General features: G+C 39.9%; 1 protein-coding gene across 1 annotated transcript in view; it reads right to left on the minus strand.

The window, feature by feature from the left end:
* The window catches only part of LOC127664873 (ankyrin repeat domain-containing protein 26-like), a 143,584-nt gene extending 118,512 nt beyond the window's left edge, over positions 1-25,072 (minus strand). Inside the window, exons 1-7 of the mRNA XM_052157112.1 lie at positions 24,984-25,072; positions 12,627-12,741; positions 12,302-12,475; positions 10,794-10,897; positions 7,665-7,698; positions 7,227-7,359; positions 2,468-2,666 (exon numbers count right to left, since the gene is read on the minus strand). Of these exons, the coding sequence (XP_052013072.1) occupies positions 2,468-2,666; positions 7,227-7,359; positions 7,665-7,698; positions 10,794-10,897; positions 12,302-12,442 (611 nt within the window). The 5' untranslated portion in view covers positions 12,443-12,475; positions 12,627-12,741; positions 24,984-25,072. The remainder of the gene's footprint in view (positions 1-2,467; positions 2,667-7,226; positions 7,360-7,664; positions 7,699-10,793; positions 10,898-12,301; positions 12,476-12,626; positions 12,742-24,983) is intronic.
* Between the last annotated feature and the right edge of the window lie 2,397 nt (positions 25,073-27,469).

A 27,469-nucleotide genomic window follows, 5' to 3' on the forward strand; every position in this document is an offset into this window, starting at 1 on the left:
GAGGCATCACAAGCACTGATATGAAAATAGCAAAGTGGAATCAATATTCTCTAGTCAATTAACATCAGTTCTCATGCAGTAGTATTTTCACATCTATGGTGGGAAATGGTGGGAAATACCTACAACTGCAGTTCCTCAAAGTATGAGGCAGTTTTGTTCACTTTCTTTATCTGCTTGTGTTTTCCTGTATTTGTTTCAGGGATTAATGTGTTTCCTCTTTAAGGACTTCTACTTGTTTACCTGTGTTCTCTTATATTTCTTTAAGGGAGTAATTTATGGCCTTCTCAAGACTTCTATCATTTTCATGAGATGAGAATTTAGATCTGAATATTGCTTTTCAGGTGTGTTGGGGTATCCATGGCTTGATGTGGTGGAAGAACTGGGTTCTGATGTTGCAAAGTAGTATTGGTTTCTGTTACTTATGTTCTTGTGCTTGCCTCTTGCCATCTGGTTATCTCTGGTGTTAACTGGCCTCACTGTCTCTGACCAGAGCCTGTGCCTTCTTGAAACCTGTGATTTGATGCAAGATATTTCCTATCCATTCACATTGAGGCTGTGAGAGGCCAGAGATGACAGGGGAGAGAGGAGGAGGAGCTAAGAAAAGGAGGGTTAGAAAGAGAAGGAGCATGGGAGCTGCACGAGGGAGTGCAGGAGGGGATGCACAGATCCAGATGGTGTCAGATGGGTTTCTCCTGTGCTGAGAGGTTAGAAATATTGGGACAGAACTTTATCATTGTAAATTGGCATTATGAAATTGGAACTTTCTTATACATAAATATATTTGGTTAACTATTCAAGTTTGAGGGTCACTCTATACCGGATAAATGGAAGGACTGGTACAAAGGCCTGGTTGTGCAGTACTTTTTATAAATAACTGCTACAGTGATCCTGGGATTCTCTGATCCTGGATGTGTCAGAACTCCTTGGGATCAACCTGCATCTGGGTGGGGCCTGAATGGGTGGGAATCCAGAGCACAGGCTCAGCTCTGGGAACAGGTGCAAATTGGAAGGAGCATGGGCCTCTGGCTGGGCAGGTCCTAAATTCTAAACTTCCTAATACTGTGACCCTTTAATATGGTTACTGCTATTGTAGTGACCCCGAGTAGAAAATTACTTTTATTTCTACTTCATGATTGTAATTTTGCTATTTTGTGTATTGTAATGTATATCTTTCAATGTATTATATGTTTTGTAATGTAAATATTTCCTAAGGGTCGTATGTGACACCTGTGAAAGGGTCATTTAACCCCTAACTTAGTAACAACACACAGATTGAGAAGAACCAGTGGGGTAGAGAATGAATAATTACAATATCTTATCTAAAATTACCAAAAAAATTAATAAAAATATTAGGTTTCAAGTTATTCTGTTCACTAAAGTTTATAAATTTTATACAACTAAACTATAATCTTCATAAAATATAATTAGCCACAAGGATGTTTCACAAAGGAATAAAGAATGTTAAAATATGTTAAAGCATTTTGTTCATTATTAGACTCCAACATCATACAGATCATCTCAAATGCATTCTTACAATTTTTTATTTCTATTTTATTTTCTTTCAATTTACTCTATCAATTATATAAATCATACAATTTACTTGATAAATTTAGTAATCAATTACAAAGTATCAAATGTCTCTCAACATACAAATTTGAATTTTTTCTGTGAATTAATGTTGAATAAGCTATTTAGAAATCATATATTTGCCTTGTGCATATGAGAATGAAATAAGATCTAAGTTTATCTCTATGGAAGGGTGATACTTTACTACGTTATTTAAAATTCTTGGTTCACTATAAAGCAGTATAATATTAAAAGAATTTGTCTTAATTAAGAAAACTATTGTTTCATATTCCACAGGTGAAATTTGAAATTAATATAAATTTTGTTTGGAACAATTATATCAGCCAAGTCCTTTAATATGATTTACATCCTTTAGCTAAAGGAATCAATATTAAAGAATATATTCAAATTTGTATTCAAATAAAAATAATTCAATATTTAGAGAAGCTTTTAAGAAAGTGTATTCTTTATAGCATAATTGTAAAATATTTTTTAAAACTTTAATTGATGCCTCATGAAAATGAGGTTTCTCTGTAGATATCAAGAGTGTGACACATACATATATCTCATATACGCATATGTACATAATTATGGAAAATAGTAATAATGATATTTGTAATTTAATTATTTTCACATTCTACAAGGCTAACAATTCTCCCACTTAACAATTGAAGCACCCAACCAGTCACCCCAAAATCAAACAACTGAGGCCCTAAGATCACAAATTTGGGGTTTCCGTAGAAGACATAAAGATATCTATCAAAAGTAATAATAATAAAACCCAAATATGAAAAGTTCTTCCCTTTCAGAACACTTACAATGTTAGTGACAAACTACAAATGTTCTATTTATGCTCTAATGAAAACAGTTAAAATATTTCTCTAAAATTGGGACATCCTACCTCAAACTGCATAGCTCATCTTGCAGTTCAGCATTTTCAATCTCTAGTTGAGACCACTCCTCTCGCAGTGCAATAATTTCATTACTTATACGTTCACAATCTTCTTCAATTAGTTCACAGTTATGTTTTTCAAAGTCTATTGATCTTTTATATGTATAAACTGCACCCCAGATTTTCACTAGGATCTCAGAATTTATATCTGTATTAGAGAAAAAGCACAATTACAGTACAGCAGCATTTTTGATAAATAAAACAGACTAGAGTTTTACCTAAACATGATGCACTGTAGAAATGTATCCTGAGGACCCACACAGTGGAAGACATGGTACATTCTGAAGATATGAAAAGAAGACAGTTAAGGTGTTTAGTTTAAGAACTAGTAGAGAAGACAAAAAAAGACATAAAACCAGATATTACAGACTCAGATGATACTGAAGTCAAACAAAGTTTTAATGTTGAATAAGCATGCAGGAATATGCCCTAATGGAAGGGATGAGTAGGCATGAAGTAAGAACAAGAAGTAGTTGGTCAGAGTGTGAAGAGGCACATTGCCAGTATTCTACAGCAGACTAGAAGAGGAGATGCTACTGCCCTCTAAATCTAAACAAGGTCAAGTAAAAAGTACTGATTTTGATTCCTACCTCAAACAACACAAATCAGAAAAAACATGTTTTAGAAACTGAAGATTATATGCTTCAGACATGACATAAGTTGTTAGCTAATAAGCACTAAAATAGTTTGATGATATTATCCCAATTTTCTATCTCTGTGCTATGAGATAGTACAGACTAGGTTAGAATATGATGAGGACAAAGCTATTCTGACTCTCCTAGACTCCTGGAGCTGTGCAGATAAGCTATTTGGTGAAGAAAGCAGCCAGAAATCACAGGCCAGAAGTCTGGAAAATAGACACAAAGAAGAGGGGATGCTCTGGGCATGTTACTAGGCCGTCTGAAACATACTATAGAGCACATAACAACATGGGAATTTCAGGAAATATCCTGGGGCTGAGTGACACAAAATCTCACACAATTAGAGGAGACCACCAGTGTTCACACAATGCCAGGAAAAGGGCATGTCTTCCCATAGGCTAGAGTAAACAAGGAATAATTTACAGGACCATAGTTAGCAAAAAGCATTGGCATGCTTTAGGAATGGAGAAAAAACAATATGCTGGGTGCATTTGTTGTGGTTTACCTAATAATTATACAAACAACAAAAGAAGGACCAAACTGATTATAAGAAATATACAATGTATATATAGAATTCAGAAAACTGTATAGAATGGAATAGAGAAGAAAGATAAAATCATTATTACAGACTAAAATGATAAAGAAATGAAACTAAGTTTTGACATCAAATAAGATAAAACAAAATCATAAACATAGTTAAATATATTAAGCACATATTAGTTGCATAAGTGTTGATAAATAATAAATAAAAATAAAATAATAAAATACATATATGAATGCCATGAGGTCATGTGTCATACTTAAATAATTTTCATTTATTATTATAAGGACACACAGATATGGGTATTAATTTAAATTAAAAAACTTATATTATAAGGACACAGATATGGGTATTAATTTAAATTTAAAAAACTTAAGCTACAAAATCTTGCATAAGGCAAGAATATAAATAAATGTGAAGATGCATAATATAAACTGATCACATTTCATGGCATTACTGGGTGCCACTATGGTAAGCTCAAGGCTCATACAACTGTGAGGAAAATGCCATATGTGGATAAATCCTACAGGGCAGCTTTTGCTTTCAATAAATTTCTCTCTATATTAAGTGGCTTCTCATAATTTTTATGAATCTTTACCAAAATATATGGTACAGCAAGAACACAAAATCGGTCTTAACAACTCTTTAGAGTATTGGTACAACCTGCACTCAACCAGTGTGTTGGAAAGTTATGTTTTGTGAGAAAGAAAATATTTGTGTATATTTAAAATGTTGAAGTGTGACTTTCTGGTTTTGTCATATGATACAAACTCACATGGTGTTTTGCTGAAGCAAGACCCAAGGGAGGTCAAGTCATGTTTGGAGAGATTATAAGTAGAACACAAAGACAGTGATAAGGAGCTTGCATAGCTAGCTATGCAACTCTGCTTTGGTATTGCCTCTATACTGATCTTCAGTTTGCTGAAAGAGACAAGGCAGAAAACTCCTGGCATTCCGGCTGGTCTGACTTATTCCTAGCCCCTGCTGACTTATGCCAACTCAGGGGAGGCCTAGTATCTTCTGCTGAATTGTGCCACCATTGCTGACTCTTGTTTGGTGACACTTTTGTACTGTCCTGTTGGTAACCTGAGACTACTGAACTTGACTGATGTTATCCTGAGCAAGGAGATTAGAATCACCATCCAAAGACCTACTTTTAAACAGGTACACATACCACTTGTCCTATTTCCAATTTTTCCCTTGCCTTTGGATGGTGGGCTAGAAAGTTTATTGAAGTGATTGATAAGCTGTATTCATGTACATATTAAAAAATCTAAGCTAACACAATGTTGTGACATGATTTGAAATGATGAGGAATGACAAGTTTTCTCAGTCATTAAAGTATTTGCTATGCAAGCTATTCTAAATTGAATTTGAACTCCAGTACCCATAACTTAGCAGGTTTGGGGGGGTGTTTTGTTTTGTTTTGTTTTGTTTTGTTGTTGTGTTCCTTTTTTAAGCTATGCATGATGGTACATTCTGTCATCTTAATGCATGGGAGGCATAGACAGGAGGATACCTGGAACTCACTGGACTGCCAACCTAACTGAATTGATTAGCTTTGACATCAGTGAGAGTTGCTCTTTCAAAAGAAATGAGGTTGAGAGCAATTTAGGAAGATGCATTACAGGCACACACACATAGATATACATACATACATGCATGTGCATACAAACACACATACAAAAATACATTAACACGCACACTCCGTAATATTGTAAAACATCTTAGCAGATTAAAAATTAGATCCATCAACCTTAAGGGAGCTAGCTAAGTGTATATGGGTGTTGGCTGCACAAGCATGAGAACCTGAGACCAAACCTCCATACAGAAAACACATATGACTACACATGTGCCTGTAAGCCCAGCCTTTGAGAGCTGCAGACAAGAGCATTGGTGCTCATGTGCCAACCTACCTTCACACTCAGTGAGGTACCATCTCAAGGAATTAGGAGGATAATCTTAGAGCAGGATACCTCAACTTCTCCTTCAGTCTGTGCATGCACAGCGATGCTCACACCCAGTTACACACACAGACACACACACACACACACACACACTCACATGCTTAATAAAAATAAAATATTTTTTTGAATTTTAGAAGACAATGCTAATATAAGCCAAGTAGAAGAGAGGAGCCAATAAAACAAGAGCAGTAGTCTAAGAGTGTCTACTCAAAATATCATATGGCAGAGTCATCATGAAAGGATTCAGCATCCTTTACCAAAGTGACTCCAGAGAGCTGCGTCAATCTTCCAGTCACATGAAGAAGCAGCTATAAAAACAATAAATTCATGAATTTCTTAGGCAAATGGATGGAACTAGAAAATATCATCCTGAGTGAGGTAATCCAATTACAAAAGAAAACACATTGCATGCACTAAGTGATAAATGAATATTATCCCAGAAGCTCGGAATACCCAAGATATAATTCAGAGACCATATGCAGTTTAATAAGATGGAAGACCAAAGTGTGGATACATTGGTCCTCCTTAGAATAGGTACAAAATATCCATGAGGGGAAATACAAAGACAAAGAGTGGAGCGGAGACTGAAGGAAAGACCATCCAGAGACTGCCCCACCTGGGGATCCATCCCATATACAGTTACCAAATCCAGACACTATTGTGGATGCCACCAAGTGTTAGCTGACAGGAGCCTGATGTATCTGTCTCATGAGAGGCCCTGCCAGTGCCTGACAAGTACAGAGGGGGATGCTCTCAGTCAACCATTGAACTGAGCACAGGGTCCCCAATGGAGGAGCTAGAGAAAGGAACCAAGGAGCTGAAGGGTTTTACAGCCCCACAGGAGGAAGAACAATATGAAGCAGCCAGCACCCCCAAAGCGCCCAGGGACTTAACCACCAACCAAAGAGTACACAAGGAGGGGACCCATGGCTCCAGCCACATGAGTAGCAAAGGATAGCCTGGTAAGACATCAATGAGAAGAGAGGCCTTTGGACCTGTGAAGGCTCATTGCCCCAGTGTAGGGGAATTCCAGGAGAGGAACTGGGAGTGGTAAGTTAATGCACAGAGGGAGGGGGATGGGATAGGGGGTTTCAGAGGGGAGACCTGGAAAAGGAGAATATTTGAAATGTAAATATAGAAAATATCTAATAAAAAATTAAGGAAAATACAAATAATAAAAGAAAAAGAAAGAGAGAGAAAGGAAGGAAGGAAGGAACAAAGGAAGAGAGAGAGAGAGAGAGAGAGAGAGAGAGAGAGAGAGAGAGAGAGAATAACACTCCCTCCCAAAAAAAATCAAACAAACCAATAAGAAGTAACGAAAAGGCACACCCCACCAATTTAATGTATTGGCTGACTGGCCTGTTCCATTTTGTTGAAACACATGAGTCTAATGTAACAACCCCAAGGCCATGGTGTCAAGCTCGCTCACTGAAGCTCTGAAGGCTTGCTGGCAGCTCCTGCTGAGACTAGCTTTCTGTTCTTTGATATCAAGCATGCCTATGTTTGGGCAATTCACCCTCATCAATAGCACACACAGGGGCTGCATGCAGAACTCCTACCTTTTCTCTGCCTCATGAGCTCTTCAATAAAATGCAAAATAGTGTCACAACTGTACTGCTCACAGTCCTTTGAGTTTCCCTCACATGATATTAGTTCCTTAAGGTCAAGCATAGGATTTCCTTGTTCTTTGACCTATAAAATGAATAATAGCAATTTCAGATATTGTCATGTTGGGTACCCCATACACTATAAAGAAGAGACCCGTGTTTTACATAAGTAACAAGCAAAATGCTTCTGAAAGACCAGATTTTGAAAGGAAAGACACCTTTACTATTGGTGACTTTTAAAACTATTTTGGAAAGAAATATTTGAATATAACAAAAGAATCTTAATTTTTATTTTATTTTATACTATATTTCTAAGTCCATTTATTATGTATTACTTTGATTTTTATACTGTATCTTAATAAATATGATTTGAAATTAATTTTTGCATACCTCTTCTTTTTCATTGGAAGTTTTCTTTGAAGACCTACAAAAAATGAAATACTTTCAGATGAATATTAAACTTGTAAAATAAAACACAAAAAATGTTTATTTTCTCTATCCATAAAACTTACCAGGTATTACAAATAAAATGATTTTCTGCAAAGGAAAGAAGCTGTAGACAAGAAGAGGAACATTGATATACAATTTATACCACTACTAAAATCATAAAAGATGGAAATTACAACTGGAGACACGGCTCCAATTAACAGCAGATACTGCTTCTGCACAGGAGTTGAGCTCAACAGCCAGAACCCATGCTGTGTGACTCATAACCAACTAACTCCAGATCCAGAGACATACAATGCCTGTGCATTCTTCAGCCACCTGCACTCATGTGTGCATACTCAAATACAAGCACAAACATTTGCATCATTTTAAAATAATGACGATATTAATAATTTTTAAAATAATAAATTTTGATCAAGTATTGTAACAGTTAAGATAAGGGGACAATATAATATAGTATGCTTTGTTTCGTAGAGGTAAATATACCAACATTTCCAATGTCATTCTCAGCAAAACGGAGTCTCATATTTAGTAAAACCTGTCTTATTAACACCACTGTGCTCTTTATATGAGTCAAATACCTTTAAGAATGGAAAGGCTTAGCTGTTCTTAGGCCTTCCTATGTAATTGCTGTGCATTTTTCTAAGCATTGGACTTGCTGTAAATTTGTTTTAATTCCAATATATGTCAGATAATTTTGAGAAACATAGAAAAAGCCATGTGAATATGTGACAGATTTGAATTCATACTCAGAAATTCTAGAATCATAATTTATTTCATACTACACTATGAAAATAACTTTTCATCTTCAAGTAGATTTAAACGAAATAATAGAAGATGACAATAAATTACCATCCCACTTTAGTAAAAATTATACCTAATCATGTGACATTTTCAACTAGTTTTACTTGAGAAAGTATCTCACAGCCCAAATTCCCAGTTTCTCTTACCACAGCATCTTCAGTGCTGAGGAATCTTGTAGAAATCACTTTTATTTTCAAAATCTAAAAAGACATGGACTCACACAACTGTTCAGTTGTTAAGTCCCTAAGTTGCAAGTGTGAGGCTCTCAGTTTGATTTGTCAGAAGTTGTGGGGGACAAAACATAGCCAAATGTGGTGGTCTGGTGTGCACTAGGAATCCAGCACTGGGGAGACAGAAACAGGAGGGTGCCTGGAACCCTTGTCTGTCCACTGGCCGAAGGGAAGACTAAAACTTTTCCAAAATCACCATCTGTAGGCTGTACTAGTATCCAGTTACTGACTCACATAATTTTGATACCTGAACTGAAAATGGTCTGAAAACCATCCCTGTCATTGGTGCAGAACTAAGCTTTGCAGCATAGAATTAGCCATCATCATTTCAAATCAAGCATGCATCTAAAAAGCACTCATGCCTTCATTTGGTCTCAAAAGGGTACAGTGAGCCCCATGAAACAGTTGAAACAAACTGCAAGATAAAGTATAGGAAATTTAAGAATAAATGGATATGTGGGTTCTTTCCAGCATCTGGCAATTATAAATAGGGCTGCTATGAACATAGTATTCCCTCCCCTTATTACATGGTGGGGAATCCTCTGGGTATATGCCCAGGAGTGGTATAGCAGGATCTTCTGGGAGGGAGGAGCCCAGTTTTCGGAGGAACCGCCAGACTGATTTCCAGAGTGGTTGTACCAAAACATAATCCACACATCAAATGAGGTACAAGAAGAAAGGAGGAGTGGCCCCTTGTTCTGGAAAGACTCAGTGAAGCAGTATTTGGCAAAACCAGAACGGGGAAGTGGGAAGGGGTGGGTGGGAGGACAGGGGGAGAGAAGGGGGCTTATGGGACTTTCGGGGAGTGGGGGCTAGAAAAGGGGAAATCATTTGAAATGTAAATAAAAATATATCGAATAAAAAATTGTGAAAAAAAAGAATAAATGGATATGTTATTTTTCTAGGGGAGCTATAGGGGTTATCAAAACATGAAATTTACAAACTGCATTCAGCTTTTCTATATATGACCTACCAATTCCAGTCCACATAAATTAGAAAATACTAAAAACTTCCTATGTGACTACAATGAAGTAGAAATCCTTGGAAGAAAAGCAGAGTCCTGCTTCTTTTTAAGCAGGACTAAATATGTTTCTCTAATAGTTTTCATATTTAAATGCTCAACTTATACAACCTATTAAGGCACACATTATTGAAATAAAGATAGGTTCAATGACCAATAGAGTGTGTGTATGTGTGTGTGTGGGGGGGCACACATGGGTGTATTTACATGTGTTGAATATGCATGACTGGGTAATTGCAGACATACAAGTGTGTGTGTGTATGTATGTGTGTGTGTGTGTGTGTATGCGTGTGAGCATGTGTGTGAAGACAGACTTGAGTTTCTATGTAGTGTTGTCTGTGGCTGCCCTGTTTACTGTCTTATTTACTAACTGAGGCTGATCAAGTTTTAAGGCAATCCCCATTTGCCAAACTTGTGAATGTTGAGAATTTTAGGGATTCACTAGCAAAGATAACGAAAATATTTGAAGAAACCAGTCACTGAAGGGAAGAAATTTTTTTCAAAATGTACTTTCATTTAATATAGCATTTTTAAAGAAATTAATATAAGAGACATATTTTTAAAAATAAATGTTTAAGATCTCAATTTTTAATGAAATATTAAAACATAAACTTCAAAATCTATACTTACAAAAAGGCTAAGTCAGTGAATGGGCAGTGAAGGAGAAAGGTAGGAAGGGAGACTCAATACTGGGGCAAGTTAGGTAGGAGGACAAGAGGAAGGTGAGGGAGAAGGGAGGATGGAGGAAGAGGAGGAAGAGAGGAGATGACACCATGAATCAGGAGCTCCTGGCCAGGAGAAACCTCAAGAAGCAAGGACTCTCACAGCTTGTGAATAAGATAGTACAGTGCTAGAACTGCCCAATCTAGGAATACAGCTTATAATTACAATATCTATATGATGTGGGGGTTTATACCTATTTAATAGGATTAGAAACTCCAGCAACAGGGCTTCAGGGATGGTACACACTATAGAATCCCATAAAAACATAAAAAATAAAAGAATTAATAACCTCACCTTTCTAATTCATCAAGTTCCTTTATCTTTTCTTTCTGGTCTTCTAAAAGTTTTGCCAGGTTGTCATTTTTCATTCGAGCCAGTGTAAGTGGTGTAAAGCTATCCTATAAAACAATAATAACTTTTAACTCTGAGAACCTATTTATCAACAGACAATCATGTGAAGACACAGTAGAGCTCACATAGTCTGAGGTGCAGTTATCTACATCCTTGACACTCTCACACACAGTGCTCTCACACAGATCCATTCTTCATAAGCCATCAGAGTACCTTTGACACCTATCTCATTTAATTCATAACTTAAATCTTAGTGAACCATGTGAAACAGAATGTCTGCCATGGGTTCCTGATACCATGAGTAGAGTCTAAATAGTTTCTTCCAGAGCCTGTGGGAATGCAAATGCTTCTGAAATGCCATGAACTCCAAGTCACTGAGGCAGAGAATATTTGCTACAAAAGCACAGTGTAGAAAGGATGGCATGTCACAGTATTTTTTCCATACTGGACATATTGCACTAATGTTAATACTATTTCTATAACAAATGAACATGAAATTCATGTTAGACTTGATATTCTGGGAGAATATGAAGGATTATATTATGCCCTGTGCTAGAGTTGCAATTTAAGTAATCTCTCAAGGAAAATACTGAAAACTTTTCTACGATGATTTAAATTTGTGGAATTAGGCTTTTCTCCTTGCAAGTTCTTCATAATAAAGCTGTAATGACAATCAGCATAAAATGTAGTAAATGGACAACACCCCTGAATAACTTCTCCAACACTTGCTTTATTTCACTGAAATAAGTATTTCATTGGAAATGAATATCAAAGTGAAATATGAGGTTTTATAGGACAGGCACAGTGGTGAATTACCAAAAGTCCATCACTTCAGAGGTCCAGGAATATACAAGTTTTATGTCATCCTCATTACATAAAAAGTTCAAGGCCATCCTTGACTGTACAACATTCTGTCTCATGAACTAAGGGACAAACCAACTCTGTGGTTACCTAATTACAACTGAAAGGCCCATGATATTAGAGATCTATGAAATGAACTGACATGCTGAGATAGATACCATGTGGAGTAAACTGACAGAAAGATTCATAATTTAGACACTTATAATATAGAAACCTTGTATCTTATTGAAGTTTATTTATCTGATATATTGGAAGTATAAGACAACATGATTCCCAAAAGGCTACAATTAAGAGAGTACCCTTAAGGAAATTGCAAATTTCTTCAGAATTGCCGTGGATGGAGGTAATAATTCTCTTTAGATTGTTCCTCAGAAGAGTAAAGGAGAGAGATCATGCAGTGTTTTGGGGGAAGGAAAGCTTGGGAAGAAGGACCTCCCATAAAAGCTGGCTCATCTAGATAAGTCTTATAAAATCCATTTATTACATTTAGCGTTTGAGAGATTCTTAGGTCAAAGCTGTATCAGGATCCCAATGTAATATTTTAAAGTATGTAGGAAATAATCTGTAAATCAAAGCCGTGTCTTCTTTACCTCATTTTTTATACTGAAGTCGGCATTGTGTGCCAGCAGTTTGGCTGTCATTGAGGTGCTGTTATGCCAAACAGCATAGTGCAGTGCGGTGCTCCCAGTGTTGTCCATAGCATTTGGGTCAGCACCGTGTTCTAATAACATAGCCACACAGTCTTCGTGCTTGAACTGTGAAGCCTGGGGCATTGGATCAAGAAACAGATTGGAAAGATGAGAAAAGCAAAAATGTCATAGGTTTCACTAATTATTTGCATATATCTGAGATCATGTTTATTCCAAGAATTCCCATCCAATATGTGTCACACTGAAACTGTTGGCTGCTTTCTACCTTAATTAGTGCTGTTCTGTTGTCACTGTCACGGAGATCAATGTCACAATTCCACTCTATCAGGAGGGCAACTACATTGGGATGGCCGTATGCACAGGCATAGTGCAGAATAGTTCTGTGAAAATGAAAACTTTTTAAGAATTTTTTACAAAACTAGGTCAAAAGCCACAGTTGTTCATGTAATTCTCACTAACTTTGGGCATCCAATTCAAATAAATGTTTTTGCCTCCAATATTGGAATCATGACATATATATTTCTGTATGGGAGGCAAGGATGCTATCACTGAGCTGAACGCCCAATATGTTAAATACTTTTCCATTGTTGCAATGAAACAACATAACCAAAGCAACATGGAGAGGAAAATAGAAATGGCCCTGATAGAATCTTTCATCATTCCTCTGAAGCTTCCCAAGCCAGGCCTCCATCTCCGGAATTACCTTCAACCTTCTTAATTAGGAAGCTCCTAAAGAACAGCTCAGCAAGCACTGAAAACTCAGTGGTATTTCTTGCACAATATTCCAGTGTCCTTCCAAAATCCTCCCCACCCCACCCCAAAAAATGGTCACCTATGTCATAGCACTGCCCCTCTAAGCTAGTACCAAGCTGTCATATTTAGGATTTCCATTATGTGATGAAACATCATGATCAAGACAACTTGGGGATGAATGGGCTTATATCACACACAGTTCCAGAAAACAGTTCATCTGTAAAAGCTGTGAGGTTAGAAACTCAAACAGGGAGAAACCTGTAGGCAGGAGCTGATTATGGTAAGCCATGGAGGAGTGCTGCTTACTAGCCTGTTCTCCATCTCTTCCTGAGACTGAGTTCTTGTGGAAACCAGAACCACCAGCCCAGGGATGGCATCACCCACAATGGGCAGGGTCCTACACCATCAATCACCAATTAAGAAAATGCCCTAGAAGATTACCTACAACCAGATCTTATGGAGAAATTTTTCAGTTGACCTTCCCTCCTCTCAGATGACTTTTGCTTGTGTCAAGTTGACATAAACTGTGCAGCACAGTTGGCCAAAGTAACCTTTCTAAATTAGAACTCTCAATTTGGATTTGTCTCCTTCTTTGAACTCTGTAGCTACTCACTGCTTTATTCTCTGCATACCCAAGACCCTCATCAATAAAAAGGGAATCAAAATAAGCTCATCTCACAAGTCATAGTAGGATTATTGAAAAACATCATGCAAAGGATTTACAGCTTTTTCTACCATGAAATTGCTCAGCAATTAGATGTTTGGATATTTTTCTTTGAGGCATAGTCTTGTTACAGAATTCAGGCTGGTCTTGAATTCACAATGTGTCTCAGGAGCTGCTAACTTGCAATCTTCCCACTGTAGACCACTGGTACATGACTACACAAGTGAACACACTCTGGTTGGCTTATGACCCTGTTCTTCTCACACTTTGAGAACTTTACATTAGGATATGAATTATAACTCCTGATGTATTACGCTTTACCTGATAGCAGGTTTTAGATTACATACTTCATAAAGTGTGCAGGAACCATACCCAACTGTGCTTACAGTAAATCATATGTGATATATTCAAAAGAATTCTGGGAGTTCTAGTTATAATATTTAAATATTCAAAATGTGAAAAAATATGACAACAGCAAATTATATCTGAAACTATTTTGTTAATTTCTAAATCTTTGGCAAAAGAAATACCAGGACTAAAATGAGGATAATTTTTTCATTATTTTGATTTGTACAATGTGAAGAAATGAGAACTTTCACTTGGCTAATATTTCAATTAATTGATAATAGTTTTAGACAGGGCATAATTCTTCAAAGTAGTTACTTGTTACAACTTCCTAATTTCAGAAATGCAATTTAAAACTAAATAGGTCAAGTTTCTAGTGGACTTGAGACCCCCCTTCTAAGTAGGACTGAAGTATCTATCCTCTTTGGTCTTCATTCCTCTTGAGCTTCATGTGGTCCATGAGCTGAATCGTGGGTATTCCATGCTCTTTGCCTAATATCACTGATCAGTGAGTACACACCATGTGTGATCTTTTATGACTGAGAAACCTCACTCAGGATGCTATTTTCTAGATCTAGCCATTGCCTTCAGATTTCAAGAAGTCATTGTTTTTAATATCTGTCTGGTGTTACATTGTTTGAATGTACTATATCTCTAGACTTTCTACTCAGCACAGGAAAATCTGCACACGTTAAGGATGAGAGGCATTTACAGCCCATAGAATGAGTGTGCTTAATAAGAGAAACAAAGTGATTTGGTGAACTACTGAGTAAAAAGAATAAAGTTTAGGAATTCATTTATATTTAAATTTGTGGGCATTTTAATAAATTTAATTAACAATCTTATCACTCACAAACATAAATCAAGAAATCAGTAAGACTGCACTTACAGTTGTTTTATTAGCAAGTCATATGAGATATAAATTAATAACTTCTCTGTAATCATTCTCTTCCCATAATGTGAGGAAATTACATTAACAAAAGAATACATGAACTTAACTGCAAACCTTTACTTTAGTATTTGGTACTACTCTAGTCTGATTCTTTGGACTGAAATCATTTTCGTGTGTGTGTGAGTTTTTGAGTGTGTATGAGGGTGTTTATTTTTTATTTTCTATATTCTTTGTTTACATTCCAAATGCTTTCCCCTTTCCCATTGCCCCCTACCTATATGTCCCATAAGCTCTTTTCTCTCCACCTATTCCCCAATCACCCCCTCCCATTTCTCTGTCCTGGTCCTCCCCTACAATGCTGGATCAAGCCTTTCCATGAAAGGGCCCTCTCCTTCCTTCTTCTTGGGAATCATTTGGTATGCTAATTGTGCCTTGAGTATTCAGAGCTTCTGAGCTAATTAATATCCACTTCTCAGTGATTGTATTCCATGTGTTTTCTTTTGTGACTGGTTTACCTCACTTAGGATGATATTTTCCAGTTCCAACCATTTGCCTAAAAATTTCATGAATCCATTGTTTTTAATTGCTGAGTAGTATTCCATTGTATAAATATACCACATTTTCTGTATCCATTCCTCCATTGAGGGCCATCCAGGTTCTTTCCAGCTTCTGTCTTTTATAAATAAGGCTGCTATGAACATAGTGGAGCATGTGTCCTTATTGCATGCCAGGGAATCCTCTGGCTATATGCCCAGGAGTGGTATAGCAGGGTCGTATGAGGGTTTTTATATGTCGTGTGTGTGTGTGTGTGTCTTCCAGTGAGTTCTTCCCCTAACCTAATGGAGACCACTGTGTTCTGATGCTTGGCTGAGAGCTTCACCATCTGTATTGGTCAAGCTCTGGCAGAGACTGTCAGGAGGATAGATAAATGAGGCCCCTGTCAACAAATGTTAAATTAGCAAGTATCTGGGTTTAGTGTCTGTAGATGGGATGGATCCCTAGGTGGAGACTGTCTTGGTATGGCTTTTCCTTTGGTCTCTCCCCATATCTTTGTCCCTTATACATCGAAGGACCCATGGCTCCAGCTGCACATGTAGCAGAGGATTGTAATCAAAGGAAGGAGAAGCCCTTGGTTCTGTCGAGATTAGATAGCCAAGCGGAGTGGAATGGCAGGACTGTGAGGCAGGAGTGGGTGGGTGGCTGGGGGAGCACACTCAGAGAAGAAGGGGAGGGAGCTGGATAAGGGAGTTGTGGAGGAAACACTGAGAAGGGGGATAACATTTGAAATGCACATAAAACAACCAATAAAAAATCAATAAAAAGAAGACACTGGGTGGTTTTGTTTCATTCCTTTCTTGACTGTGGATGTGGTACGACCAGATCATGTCTCTGATTTCCCCATTATAATGAACTATAAGCTAGAACTTTAAGCCTTAAACTTAAGTTTCATGATGAGTAATTGATTTTACGGATAAAATCCAAATTGTACCAGAAATATGAGTTTCACAATGGCCAATGAATAATATATACAATATTATATATTGTACTCTCTCCATAAGAGAGAATAAAGTTGGATTGAATATACCATGTCGATTTTCAAACTGCTGGTATTCATATATGGACTTACAAAATTAGGCATTTACCCAGCACAATGAAAGGTAAATATGTGTCAGGGGCTTCATATCAGTTGGTGTATTGGTGGCTCAGAACCTGAGAGATCTCGGGGGTCCAGATCAGATGAGACCAGGTTAGACTGCTGGTCTTCCTATGAAGTATTACTCCTCCTCAGCTTCTTCCAGCTTTATTCTAATTCCACCACAGAGGCCCTCAGCTCCTCCTGTTCATTGGTTGGGTGTAAATATCTGCATCTGACTCAGCTGCTGTGCCTCTCACAAAGCAGCCATGCTGGACTCCTGTCTCCCAGGTCTCTGGTAAATTAATGGAGTACTTCCCACTCCTACCTCCTCATATTAATTCTTTCCATTCTTTCTGCTAGCCCTCAGGGATTCTGTCTTCTTCCCCCCAACCCCAACCTACAATACCTGATCATGTTCCCTTTTCCCTTCTCCCCTCTCCCACCCAGGTCTCTCCCTCTCTCTGCCCCATATGAATGCTTTCTTCTGCTTCACAGGTGGGATTGAAGCATCCTCACTTAGGCCCTTATCTTGTTAAGATTCTTGAGTTCTGAGGATTATATCCTGGGGATTCTGTACATTTTTTGGCTAATATCCATTTATTAGTGAATACATACCATACATGTCCTTTTTGGTCAGAGTTAATTCATCCAGTAGGATAATGTCTAGTTCCATCTATGTGCAAGTACCTATAAAACTCAAGAGGTTCTCATTCTTAATAGCTAAGTAAGTAAATTTTGTAAATTTTGTAAATAAACCACAAGTTTCCAACTTCCAGCTATCACAAAAAGGCCATTATGAACGTAGTGGAACACATGCCCCTGTGGGGCATCTTTTGGATATGTGCTCAAGAGTGGTATAGCTGGGTCTTCAGGTAGATATATTTACAATTTTCTGAGCATCCTCCAGATTTATTTCCAAAGCTGTTGTACCAGTATGCCATCACATCAGCAATGGAGGAGTGCTCCTCTCTGTCTACATCCTTACCAGTGTGTGCGGTCACAAGAGTTTTTGATCTTAGCGATTCTGATTGGTATACTATAATATCTTAGGGTCATTTTGATGTGCATTTCCCTGATGACTAAGGAATTTGAACATTTCTGTAAGTTCTTCTTGGCCATTTGAGATATCTTTGTTGTGAATTCTGTTTAGTTCTTTACCTCACATGAATGCTTTCTTCTGCTTCACGGGTAGGATTGAAGCATCCTCACTTAGGTTGTTTGTTTTTGTTTAGGTTGGGGTTTTTTTTTGGTTTTTTTTTTTTGTTTTGTTTTTTGTTTTTGGTGGTTAGCTTCTTGAGTTCTTTATATATTTTGAATATTAGCCCTGTCTGAATGTTACAAATAATCAACAAAACCAAGAGCTGGTTCTTTTAGAAAATCAAAAAGATAGAAAAACACCTAGCCAAGCTATCAAAAGGGCCCAGAGACAGCACCCAAATGAAAAGGGAGACATAAAAACAGAAAATGAGGAAATTCAAAAAATCAACAGATCATCCTTTGCCATAGAGTTCCATACCCAGGTGACACAGGGAGATAGCTAGACTCCCAGAAGTGTAGACATGACTGGGGACACACGTATGACCACCCATGCTGCTCAGAGGAGCCTGCCTGAAACCCTTACAACACAAGATCCTAGGGGCAGCCTAGGACAGGTGTCTTCTGATTTCTGTCTGTGCCCAGAGCTGATCCTGGGCCACAGAGCTACATCCACAAATCCCAGCAATAGAGACCCAATCTCCTAGGAGTGCCTACCCACCTGAGTTAACAGGTAAGACCACTACTTCTCTTCAAATTCCTGGCCAAAGAGCGGCCTGCTCAAAGCCATCAGGACACAGGAACCAAGGATCAACTATGGACAGAATCATTCTGGTTTCTGTCTCTACCCATGAGCTAAACCTGTACCACACTTCTCCATACCTAAATTCCCCCAGAGAGAGAACTGGTCTCCCAGGAGTACTGACACAGGCTTGCAGACATACAAACCACAGTCATAGACAGCAAGACCAGCTAACTTGAGAGACAACAATATGGCAAAATGCAAACACAAGAACATGACCAACAGAAACCAAGTCGATATGGCATCATCTGAACCCAGTCCTGGATACTCAGCACACTGCAAAAACAAGATTTGGATTTAAAGTCTCAGCTCATGATGCTGATAGAGGACTTCAAGATTGACATGAATAACTCCCATAAAGAAATGCCGGGGAACACGGGTAAATAGGTAGAAGCCCTTACAGAAGAAACACAAAAATCCCTTAAAGAATTATAGGAAAAGACCAACAAACAAGTGAAGAAGTGAACAAAACCATCCAGGACCTAAAAATGGAAGTAGAAATAATAAGGATACATGCCCACTATGTTCATAGCAGCCTTATTTATAATAGCCCGAAGCTGAAAAGAACCCAGATGTACCTCAACAGAGGAATAGATACCGAAAATGTGGTACATTTATAAAATGGAGTACTATTCAGCTATTAAAAACAATGAATTCATGAAATTCTTAGGCAGATGGAAAGAACTAGAAAATATCATCCTGAGTGAGGTAACCCAATCACAAAATAACACACATTGCATGCACTCACTGATAAGCTTAGAAGCTTAAGCCCAGAAGCTTAGAATACCCAATGTGCAATTAACAGACAAAATGAAGCCCAAGAAGATAGAAGACCAAAGTGTGGATACTTTGGTCCTTCTTAAAGGGGAACAAAATACCCATGGTAGGAGATACAGAGAAACAAATTGTGGAGCAGAGACTGAAGGAAAGGCCATTCAGAGACACTATTGTGGATGCCAACAAGCACTTGCTGACAGGAGCCTGATATAGCTGTGTACTGAGAGTCTTTGCCAGCACCTGACAAATACAGGTTGGTGCTCTTAGCCAACCATTGGACTAAACACAAATTCCCCAATGGAGCTTGAGAGGAGATTCCTGCCCCATAGTAGGAACAGCAATATTAACCAACCACTACCCCCACAGACCTTCCAGGGACTAAACTATTAATCAAGGACTATAGATTGAGGTGCTCATGGCTCTACCTGAATATGTAGCAGAGTATGGCCTTATTGGACATCAAAGGGAGGAGAGGCCCTTAGTCCTTAGAAGGCTAGATGCCCAAGAATAGGGGAATTTCAGGACAGGGAAGAAGGAGTGGGTGTGTTGGTGAGCAGGGGAGAGGGGATTTGGGTGGGGTGTTTTCAGAGGGGAAACCAGGAAAGGGGCTATCACTGAAATGTAAATAAAGAAAATATCTAATAAAAACACCATAAAAACTGATCATATCATACTGCAAAAGCCTATACACAACAAAACTGGAACATCTACATGATATGGATGATTTTTCTAAACAGATACTACATACGAAAGTTAAATCAAGAGCATGTAAACTAACTAAACAGGCCCATATCTCCTAAGGAAATAGAAGATGTCATTAAAAAACTGGCAAACAAAAACAGCCTAAGGCCAGATGGCTTCTGGGCAGAATTCTATCAGACCTTCAAAGAAAAGTTAATGCCAACACTCTTCAGACTATTCCACAAAATTAACACAGAAAGAACACTACCTAATTAATTCTGTAGAGCCAAAATTATTCTGATACATAAACGAAACAAGGACGCAAAGAAAGAAAGAGAACATTAGATCAATTTGACTTATGATCATCAATGAAAAAGTACTCAATAAAATACTAGCAAACCGAATCTAAGAACACATCAAAGTCATCATTCAGCATGACCAAGCAGGCTTCATCCCAGGGATGCAAGGTTGGTTCAATACATGAAAATTCAATAACTATATAAGAAAGTCAAAGAAAAAATTAATGGTCATTTCAATAGATTCTGAAAATACATTTGACAAAATTTATCACCCCTTCATGTTAAAAATACTGAAGTGATCAGGAATTCAAGGCCCATACCCAAACATAATAAAATCAACATGCAACAAACCAACTGCCAATATCAAATTAAATGGACAGCTTTTCACTTTTAAAGTTATATTTTCCTGCTCACTATTATGACTCCAGCCATGAAACCTCTTTAAGGAAAACTTGCATAAATGGAAAGAAAACCCATATTTGAAAGATATACAGTCTGTATCTTATTTTCAGCAAACTGCAACTAAAATGATTATGTCTATTTATTTGTGTATATAATAAACTGAAGGACATGTGAATGAAAATGAGGCCAACCTACTATAGTGCCTGGGAGAGAAACAGGTACATCAGTCACAGAAAAGAGGAGGTCTGGATACTACAACATTAATGAATTCAAGAACCAGTGGCTTTTTGTGGTGAACAGCTCTAGGTCAGCAGGGCCTTCCGCCCTTCCCCCACCCCACTTCCCAGAGCAGTGGAATAACTGCCAAGCACTGAGATTACCATGAAATCTTAGCGACAAAGGTCAGCATACTAGTCAGTAGCCCTGCGAACATTGGCAGTTCCTCCTACTCCTAGACACTGGGGCCACTTAGGGAAGCTGACACATTTCTTTCTCCACCTGCCTCCCAGCCTGCCCCTTTCCCCTGACCCCCAGCCCCAGACACCTGTCATTGCTGTCTCGGTCATTGATGTCATTTTTCCTAAGTATGAGTCTGCGCTCTACTGTGGCAACATCACCCCGGGTAGCAGCCTTGTGGATCTTGCTGAAGGCTTTGTAGCTTTTGATCTCTCTGGCAGAAGAGAGGCCAGTACCACTCTGACATGGCCTCCCATGGCCGGTGGAGGATCCAGGGGAAGATGGCCTTCGATTCCAGCAACACGAAGAGCTCATGGTAGAGCTCCCCACCCACCCACCCCGAGTCACCCCAGTCACCCCAAGTCACCCCGACCCCTCCCCTCCCTCTTGGCTCTTGGCCACCCTCAGAACCAACACACTGATATAGATCTGCAAGTGAGTCTTGTCACCACTGCCAGCAAGACCAGGACAAAGCACCCACAGGCAAGCTCAGTAGGAGAGAGTCCAGCCAGAACAGGTACTCCTGTCAACTGACTTCTATCCAACTGTTGCCAAGCAACGCATCTAAACACAGGCATGTGCACTCTGACCAATGGGAAAGCCGAGGTCCAACAGCTGTTATAGAGGTTCTCAGCATGCCTGCTATGCATGCACAGGACCTGATCTGGGAAATTAGCTTTACTAGCTGAACTTATCATGGCCTTCGATCTGATAGGCCAAGACTTCCTTGGAGCCTCCTCAAGCCTGCACTAGGTTAATCTCCAAGGACACTTTCCTAAAACATGTCCGTCAACCTGCCCTCTGTTTGCCTTCATCTCCAAGGAAAAAATCCACTGATCCTCCACTATGATCTATGGGGATTTGGCTGGAGTCACCAGGCAAGGGAGATGATTTTGGTGAGCTCAGAAGTAGGGACAAGAGCAATATATTTTTTTCTTCCTCTCTACTTCATGGACAGTAGGTCAAAGAAGAAATAAAGAAAGGCATCAAGCCTTTGTAAATTAAATAAAAGTGAAGGCACAACATACCAAATTCTATGAAACACAATGAAATCAGTGCTAAGAGGAAGGGTCATAGCCCTAAGTATGTTCATTAAAAAAAAAAGTAGATTTCTCATAATAAAAATTTAAATATATACCTATATTTAAAGTTCTAGAAAAAAGAAGCAAACACCCAAGAGTAGACACTGAAAATGATCAAACTCAGGACTGAAATCAATTCATTAGGAACAAAGACAACAGGACAATGAATCAGCCAAGCCAAGAGCTGGTTCTTTTAGAAAATCAACAAGATAGACAAAACCTTATCCAAACTAAATAAACATCAGAGAGACAATATCCACACTAACAAAATCAGAAATGAAAAGGGAAACCTAAGAACAGGTCCCGAGGAAACGTAAAAGTCATTAGGTCTTACTGGAAAAGCATCTTCTCCAACAGTTTGGAAAATCTTAAGGATATGGATAATTTTCTAGATAGATACTTACCAGAGTTAAATCAGGGAAACAAATTAAATAGTTCTGTAATCCCTAAAGAAATAGAAGCAGCCATTAAAATCTAGAGGCTCACAGCCTGTGGGTCTCAAGATTTCAAGCAATCGAGATTCAAGGGCCAAGATCATCCTCAGGTCCCACAAGAAAAACAGCCAAGATGACTGTGGACAGGTGTCCTAGATGGGCCTGGCACATCCCACAAGTCAGAGATGGACACAGAAACAGTCTCCTGGGAGCAGACTTAAGACAAGTCCAGATTGGGCTTGGGGATAAAGGAGGTGGCTTTGTAATCCTGGTGACCTGTGGCCTATCCGCAGGAGTCTTGAAGGTAGAAGGAGAGACCTTACTCTGCACCATTGTCCTCTGACACCCAGATACACACCCCACCCCAACATCATACACGGTTATAGAAAATATTAAAAGTTCAAACAAAAGGCCAATTGGCCCAGGCCTGACAGCCTGCCTGACACTCTACACACACTCTTTCCCTCCCTCTCTCTCTCTCTCTCTCTCTCTCTCTCTCTCTCTCTCTCACACACACACACACACACACACACACACACACACACACACAATATCCCTCTGATATCTTCTACATCTGAAACTGACTGATATGCAGGGCAGCAGCTCCATGCTGAACTGTATTTTTTGGAAAATGGAACCCAATAAAGCTATTAAAATATCCATAGTTTATACTTACCAAAAGCTATTAAACCCTGCATATTTTGCATTTATTAAAAGTCATTAAGATCTCCATATTTTATCTTTTTAAAAAAGGAATGGAAACTAATGTTTATTTGTGGCCATTCTTAGGCACAGCATGCTGAAACACGAGTCTTGCAGACTGCATCATTCCAAGAGGAAGCAGGTACAGCATCCTGCCCAAGGTCAGAAGCAGCACACAGCAAGGCTGATGTGCAGACACCATCTTATAATACACAAAAGATGCGAATGTAGCGTTCTTTTTCTTGAGGCTTTGATATGGTATTCATCAGTGCATACACAGAAGACACTGAAGCAGCTTTTTACCTATTGCATATCCTGAAAACACCTCTACTGATATGGCTTTCTTTCACAGATTGTCAATGAGAACACATAAATAAGAATGCTAATTCCATGTTTTTATCACCTACCACTCAGGCAAACATAGGCATCTTGCCAATGACTGGCTACACACATATTCTAGGCAAACAAATTTTACTATTTACACTTCATGAAATCAATAGATATTCCCATCAGGAATGGTCCTATTCTACAAAGGTAAATCACTGAAGTCCTGAGAGATGACTTAAAAGCATTATTTCTTGGCCCAGCAAGATGACTCGGTATTTTAAAGCACTCACTCCTCTTTGGCTCCTTGTACCCATCCCATGTCAGATGTCTCAAAACTGCCTGTTACTGCAGTTCTAGGGGATTTGATGTCCTCTTCTGGCCTCCATAGACACATGTATACACATGGCACAAACTCACAAAGACAGACACATAAATCTTTTTAAAAAATTTTCAGCTCTAATGATTAATTATAAGATAATTTAAAACAAATCTATGCAACAGATGGTACTTGCCCCACAACTGTGATGTAGCAGAGAGCTACAGCCCCGGCACACTGTCTTATCTCTGACTGAGGGAGAAGGCGAAACTGTTGCTCTCAGACTGCCAATGCTCAAAGACTAAGGTGCTTCATGAATCCACTGAGTTGTAGTCCATCATGAAGCCAGTTCCTATTCTGGCAGAGGAGAACCACCCTCCTCCCATGGAATCACATCATAATAGAAGTGCTCATGCTTCGTGCCCACACAGAAAAATAAGACCCAATGCACAGAATTGCTTTCTATGCCCACAGGAGGCGTCATCCTGGACTCTCTGCGGGTTCTCTAAGATCAAGGGTCTGGTGCACTGCTTCTAGGCTGAAGAACTTGTAGATGAATGAAGTGTTATGGAAGCACCTGGTTAGATGAAAAGCATCACAAGAAGTACAAAGGAGGACAGTGACTTCAGAGGGAGACCCCAACCAGGCATGGCTCACTTGTGAGCCTCTTCTGTGGATATAGGTTTTACCTCGGTGACTTGAACTGGAGGTCACCTGAAACCAGCTGTGCCTGTGTTTTACTATCCTGGTAAAAGAGGGGTGACCTCTGGAGTTGGCCGTCACTCCCCACCCCCACCTCCATCCTTGCCGCCCTGTGACCCCAGCTCAGGGTGTGCCTGGGCCTAGGAAGCCTTACCAGGACAGCCTTCCTACAGGATGGCCGCCCCAGCTTCGCCACCCTTCCCGCGGCAGGTTCCAGGAGAAGGCTACAGCGAGAACCGCTGCCAGGATGGAGTGGAGTCCTCTCGGGAGAGTGGCCGCGCTCAGCCAGCACCCCCCCCCCCCCAGGCCCGGCTTACCAGCCACAGGGATCCGCTCCTCTCAGGTCACTGCTTCTTTGGCATTTTGTCCCAAAGCTCTGGATGCGGACACCCGCCAGGGACCAGCCGGGGGGGGGGGGGGGGGGGGGGCGGCGACCAGGCAGCAGGATGATGATGCGCGGCCTTGCGACCTGCCAGGCGCTTCTCAGCTGACCACAGCGCCCACTCCCGCCCTAGCCTGGGAATTTCCCAGACCACGCCCACTTGGACACGCCTCCCAAGGCCACGCCCAACTCCCCGCCCCACCTTAGCTCTTCCTGAGTCCTGCAGTCCACCTCCGGGGTTCCTTAGGGATGGAGATCTGGCATGAGGGAATTGAGAGGAAGCCAGAGTGTCACAGAGGAGGAGCTAACTACAGTAAACTATTTTTCAGACCAAATGGGCCGAGCCAGGCTTCTCTGGTCTATAGAGAAAGATCAGAATCACATGGGGTCTCTGAGCCCTTCAGAAGGGTCTCAGGCATCCTCAAAGCAAGGCCTTTATCTTTCTGTCTCTGCTTCTCTGCCCACTCCCACCTGAGTGTGTATTTAAACCTTACAGCTAGGCATACCCTCCCACTGATCCTCTGTCCTCTTCTGGAGGTTTTAATTTTAAAAAATCAAAGAAAAGAACAGAAAAAAGAAAAGAAAGACAAGCCTGCAAAATGTGCTTGTGCTCTTGTTCCCCCAGCTCCATTAACATATGGCTGCATCAGATGTCACAGGCAGGGGAGATTGATGGATTGATTCCCATTACACTCAGGAAGCAATCTCAACTGTGATGGTGCTATACCATACTGGAAGATGCCTCTGCTGAGACTGTGGAATGCAAAGCTAGAAAATAATAGAGAACCCCTCCTGCTTTACATTCCCAGACCCTGAACTTCAGCAAGGTGGCATCACAGGACACAGATGGTATTTGATCAGAAGGGTGAGATCCAGGCACAGTGTTGCCTTGACAAACAAACCCCAGTGAAAGGTAAGTAAGTAAGAAGCTGGGGCCAGCTCCTGGGTGGCTCAGAAGACAGCATGAGCTCAGGTTTTGTGCTCAAGGTCAAAGGGATGTCATAACCAGGGAAGAATTTTGATTCCTGATGAAAGGGCTACAGGGGAGATAATGAACACATGGTTGTGACTGCATGTGCACCTGCACACAGGTTGGAAGAAATGTCAGGATCCTCACCAACACAGCAAGAAACAGCCCAACCCAGCCCATCTAATAGCATAGAGCAGATCACCTGCTGTCTGTTTCAAGACCTGGCCTCAAATGTTAACCCCACAGCTGGGCAGAGAATGTCTGAAAAGTTGAGTGCGGAGGGTGAAGGTAGGGAATGGGGACTTGTTGTTTTTATGATATTCTCTTCAATCACCACAAAAGACCTCTGTGAACTTTTATCATGTCTCTCTACCACCAACCGGCAGTATTTGCAAGGGATATCAGGACCAAATGTCCTTTTGTTCTCCTGAGTTCTGACACCAGGTCTCTGAGTATGGTGGCAGGTCCCACAGGTAAAAACACCAACCTACAGATCTGCCTGAGCCTTTGAATGCCAAGAGGAGGCCCCAAGCAGTTTTACCTGAGCATCTGACCCACTAGCCTGCAGTACATCAGGGTATGCAGAATGTCTGACCTTGTTGGAGTTTACTAATTTGCCATGCAGCTTACAGAACTCAAAGAAACATTAATGTTTTCCGGCTGATTACAAAAACGTGTTTTAACAGGTTCATATAAACAGCTAGGTGGGGAATTATGTAGGGCAAGGTCTGGAAGTGCTCCTAAGACAGAGGATTCTGTCACAGTGGAGCTGGGGTGTGTCCTCCTCACTCCTTCCTGGGGAAAGGCCTCCTTTCCCCAAGTGTTTAGATATCTAGAAACACTTGGGTTGATGATGTAGTTGGAAGGATGCTTGTCCATCATTTATAACGCTCTGGAATTGGTTCCCAGCATGTTAAGAACCACACAATAGCACTTACTGGAATCCTGTATTGATGGGATGTTAGGCTCAGGAGAACCAGAGGTTCAAATTGTCTTTTACTACTACTAATACTACAGTGAGTTCAAGGCCAGTCTGGGTTACAAGTCTCTCTCCTCTTGTTCCCTTTTCTTTCCCTCCCTCCCCTCCCCTCTCCTCTCTTTCCCTCTTCTCTTCTCCCCTCCCATCCTCACAGCTGGTTACTCTGAGTTGTTAGGACTTTCTCTTTACTCTATCTTAAGCCATGGTAAGGTGAAGTACAGTGACAGTCGGAGACACTGAGAATGCAGGGAAGAGGCCACACACCAGCACCAGCTTACAGGGCCTTGAGAGGGAGAGCAGAGAGGCAGTTTCAGGGAGAAAATGTACTTAAGGTTCCCTCTGACATTTTGTTCTTCCTGGAGCATATTACACACACACACACACACACACACACACACACACACACCGTACTTAGCTACATGATCTCCATTATCTTTTTGGGGGTCATTCTTGGGCAAGTTATCCAAGTTGA

Source organism: Apodemus sylvaticus, chromosome 14, assembly GCF_947179515.1.
Source record: "Apodemus sylvaticus chromosome 14, mApoSyl1.1, whole genome shotgun sequence".
NCBI lineage: Eukaryota > Metazoa > Chordata > Mammalia > Rodentia > Muridae > Apodemus > Apodemus sylvaticus.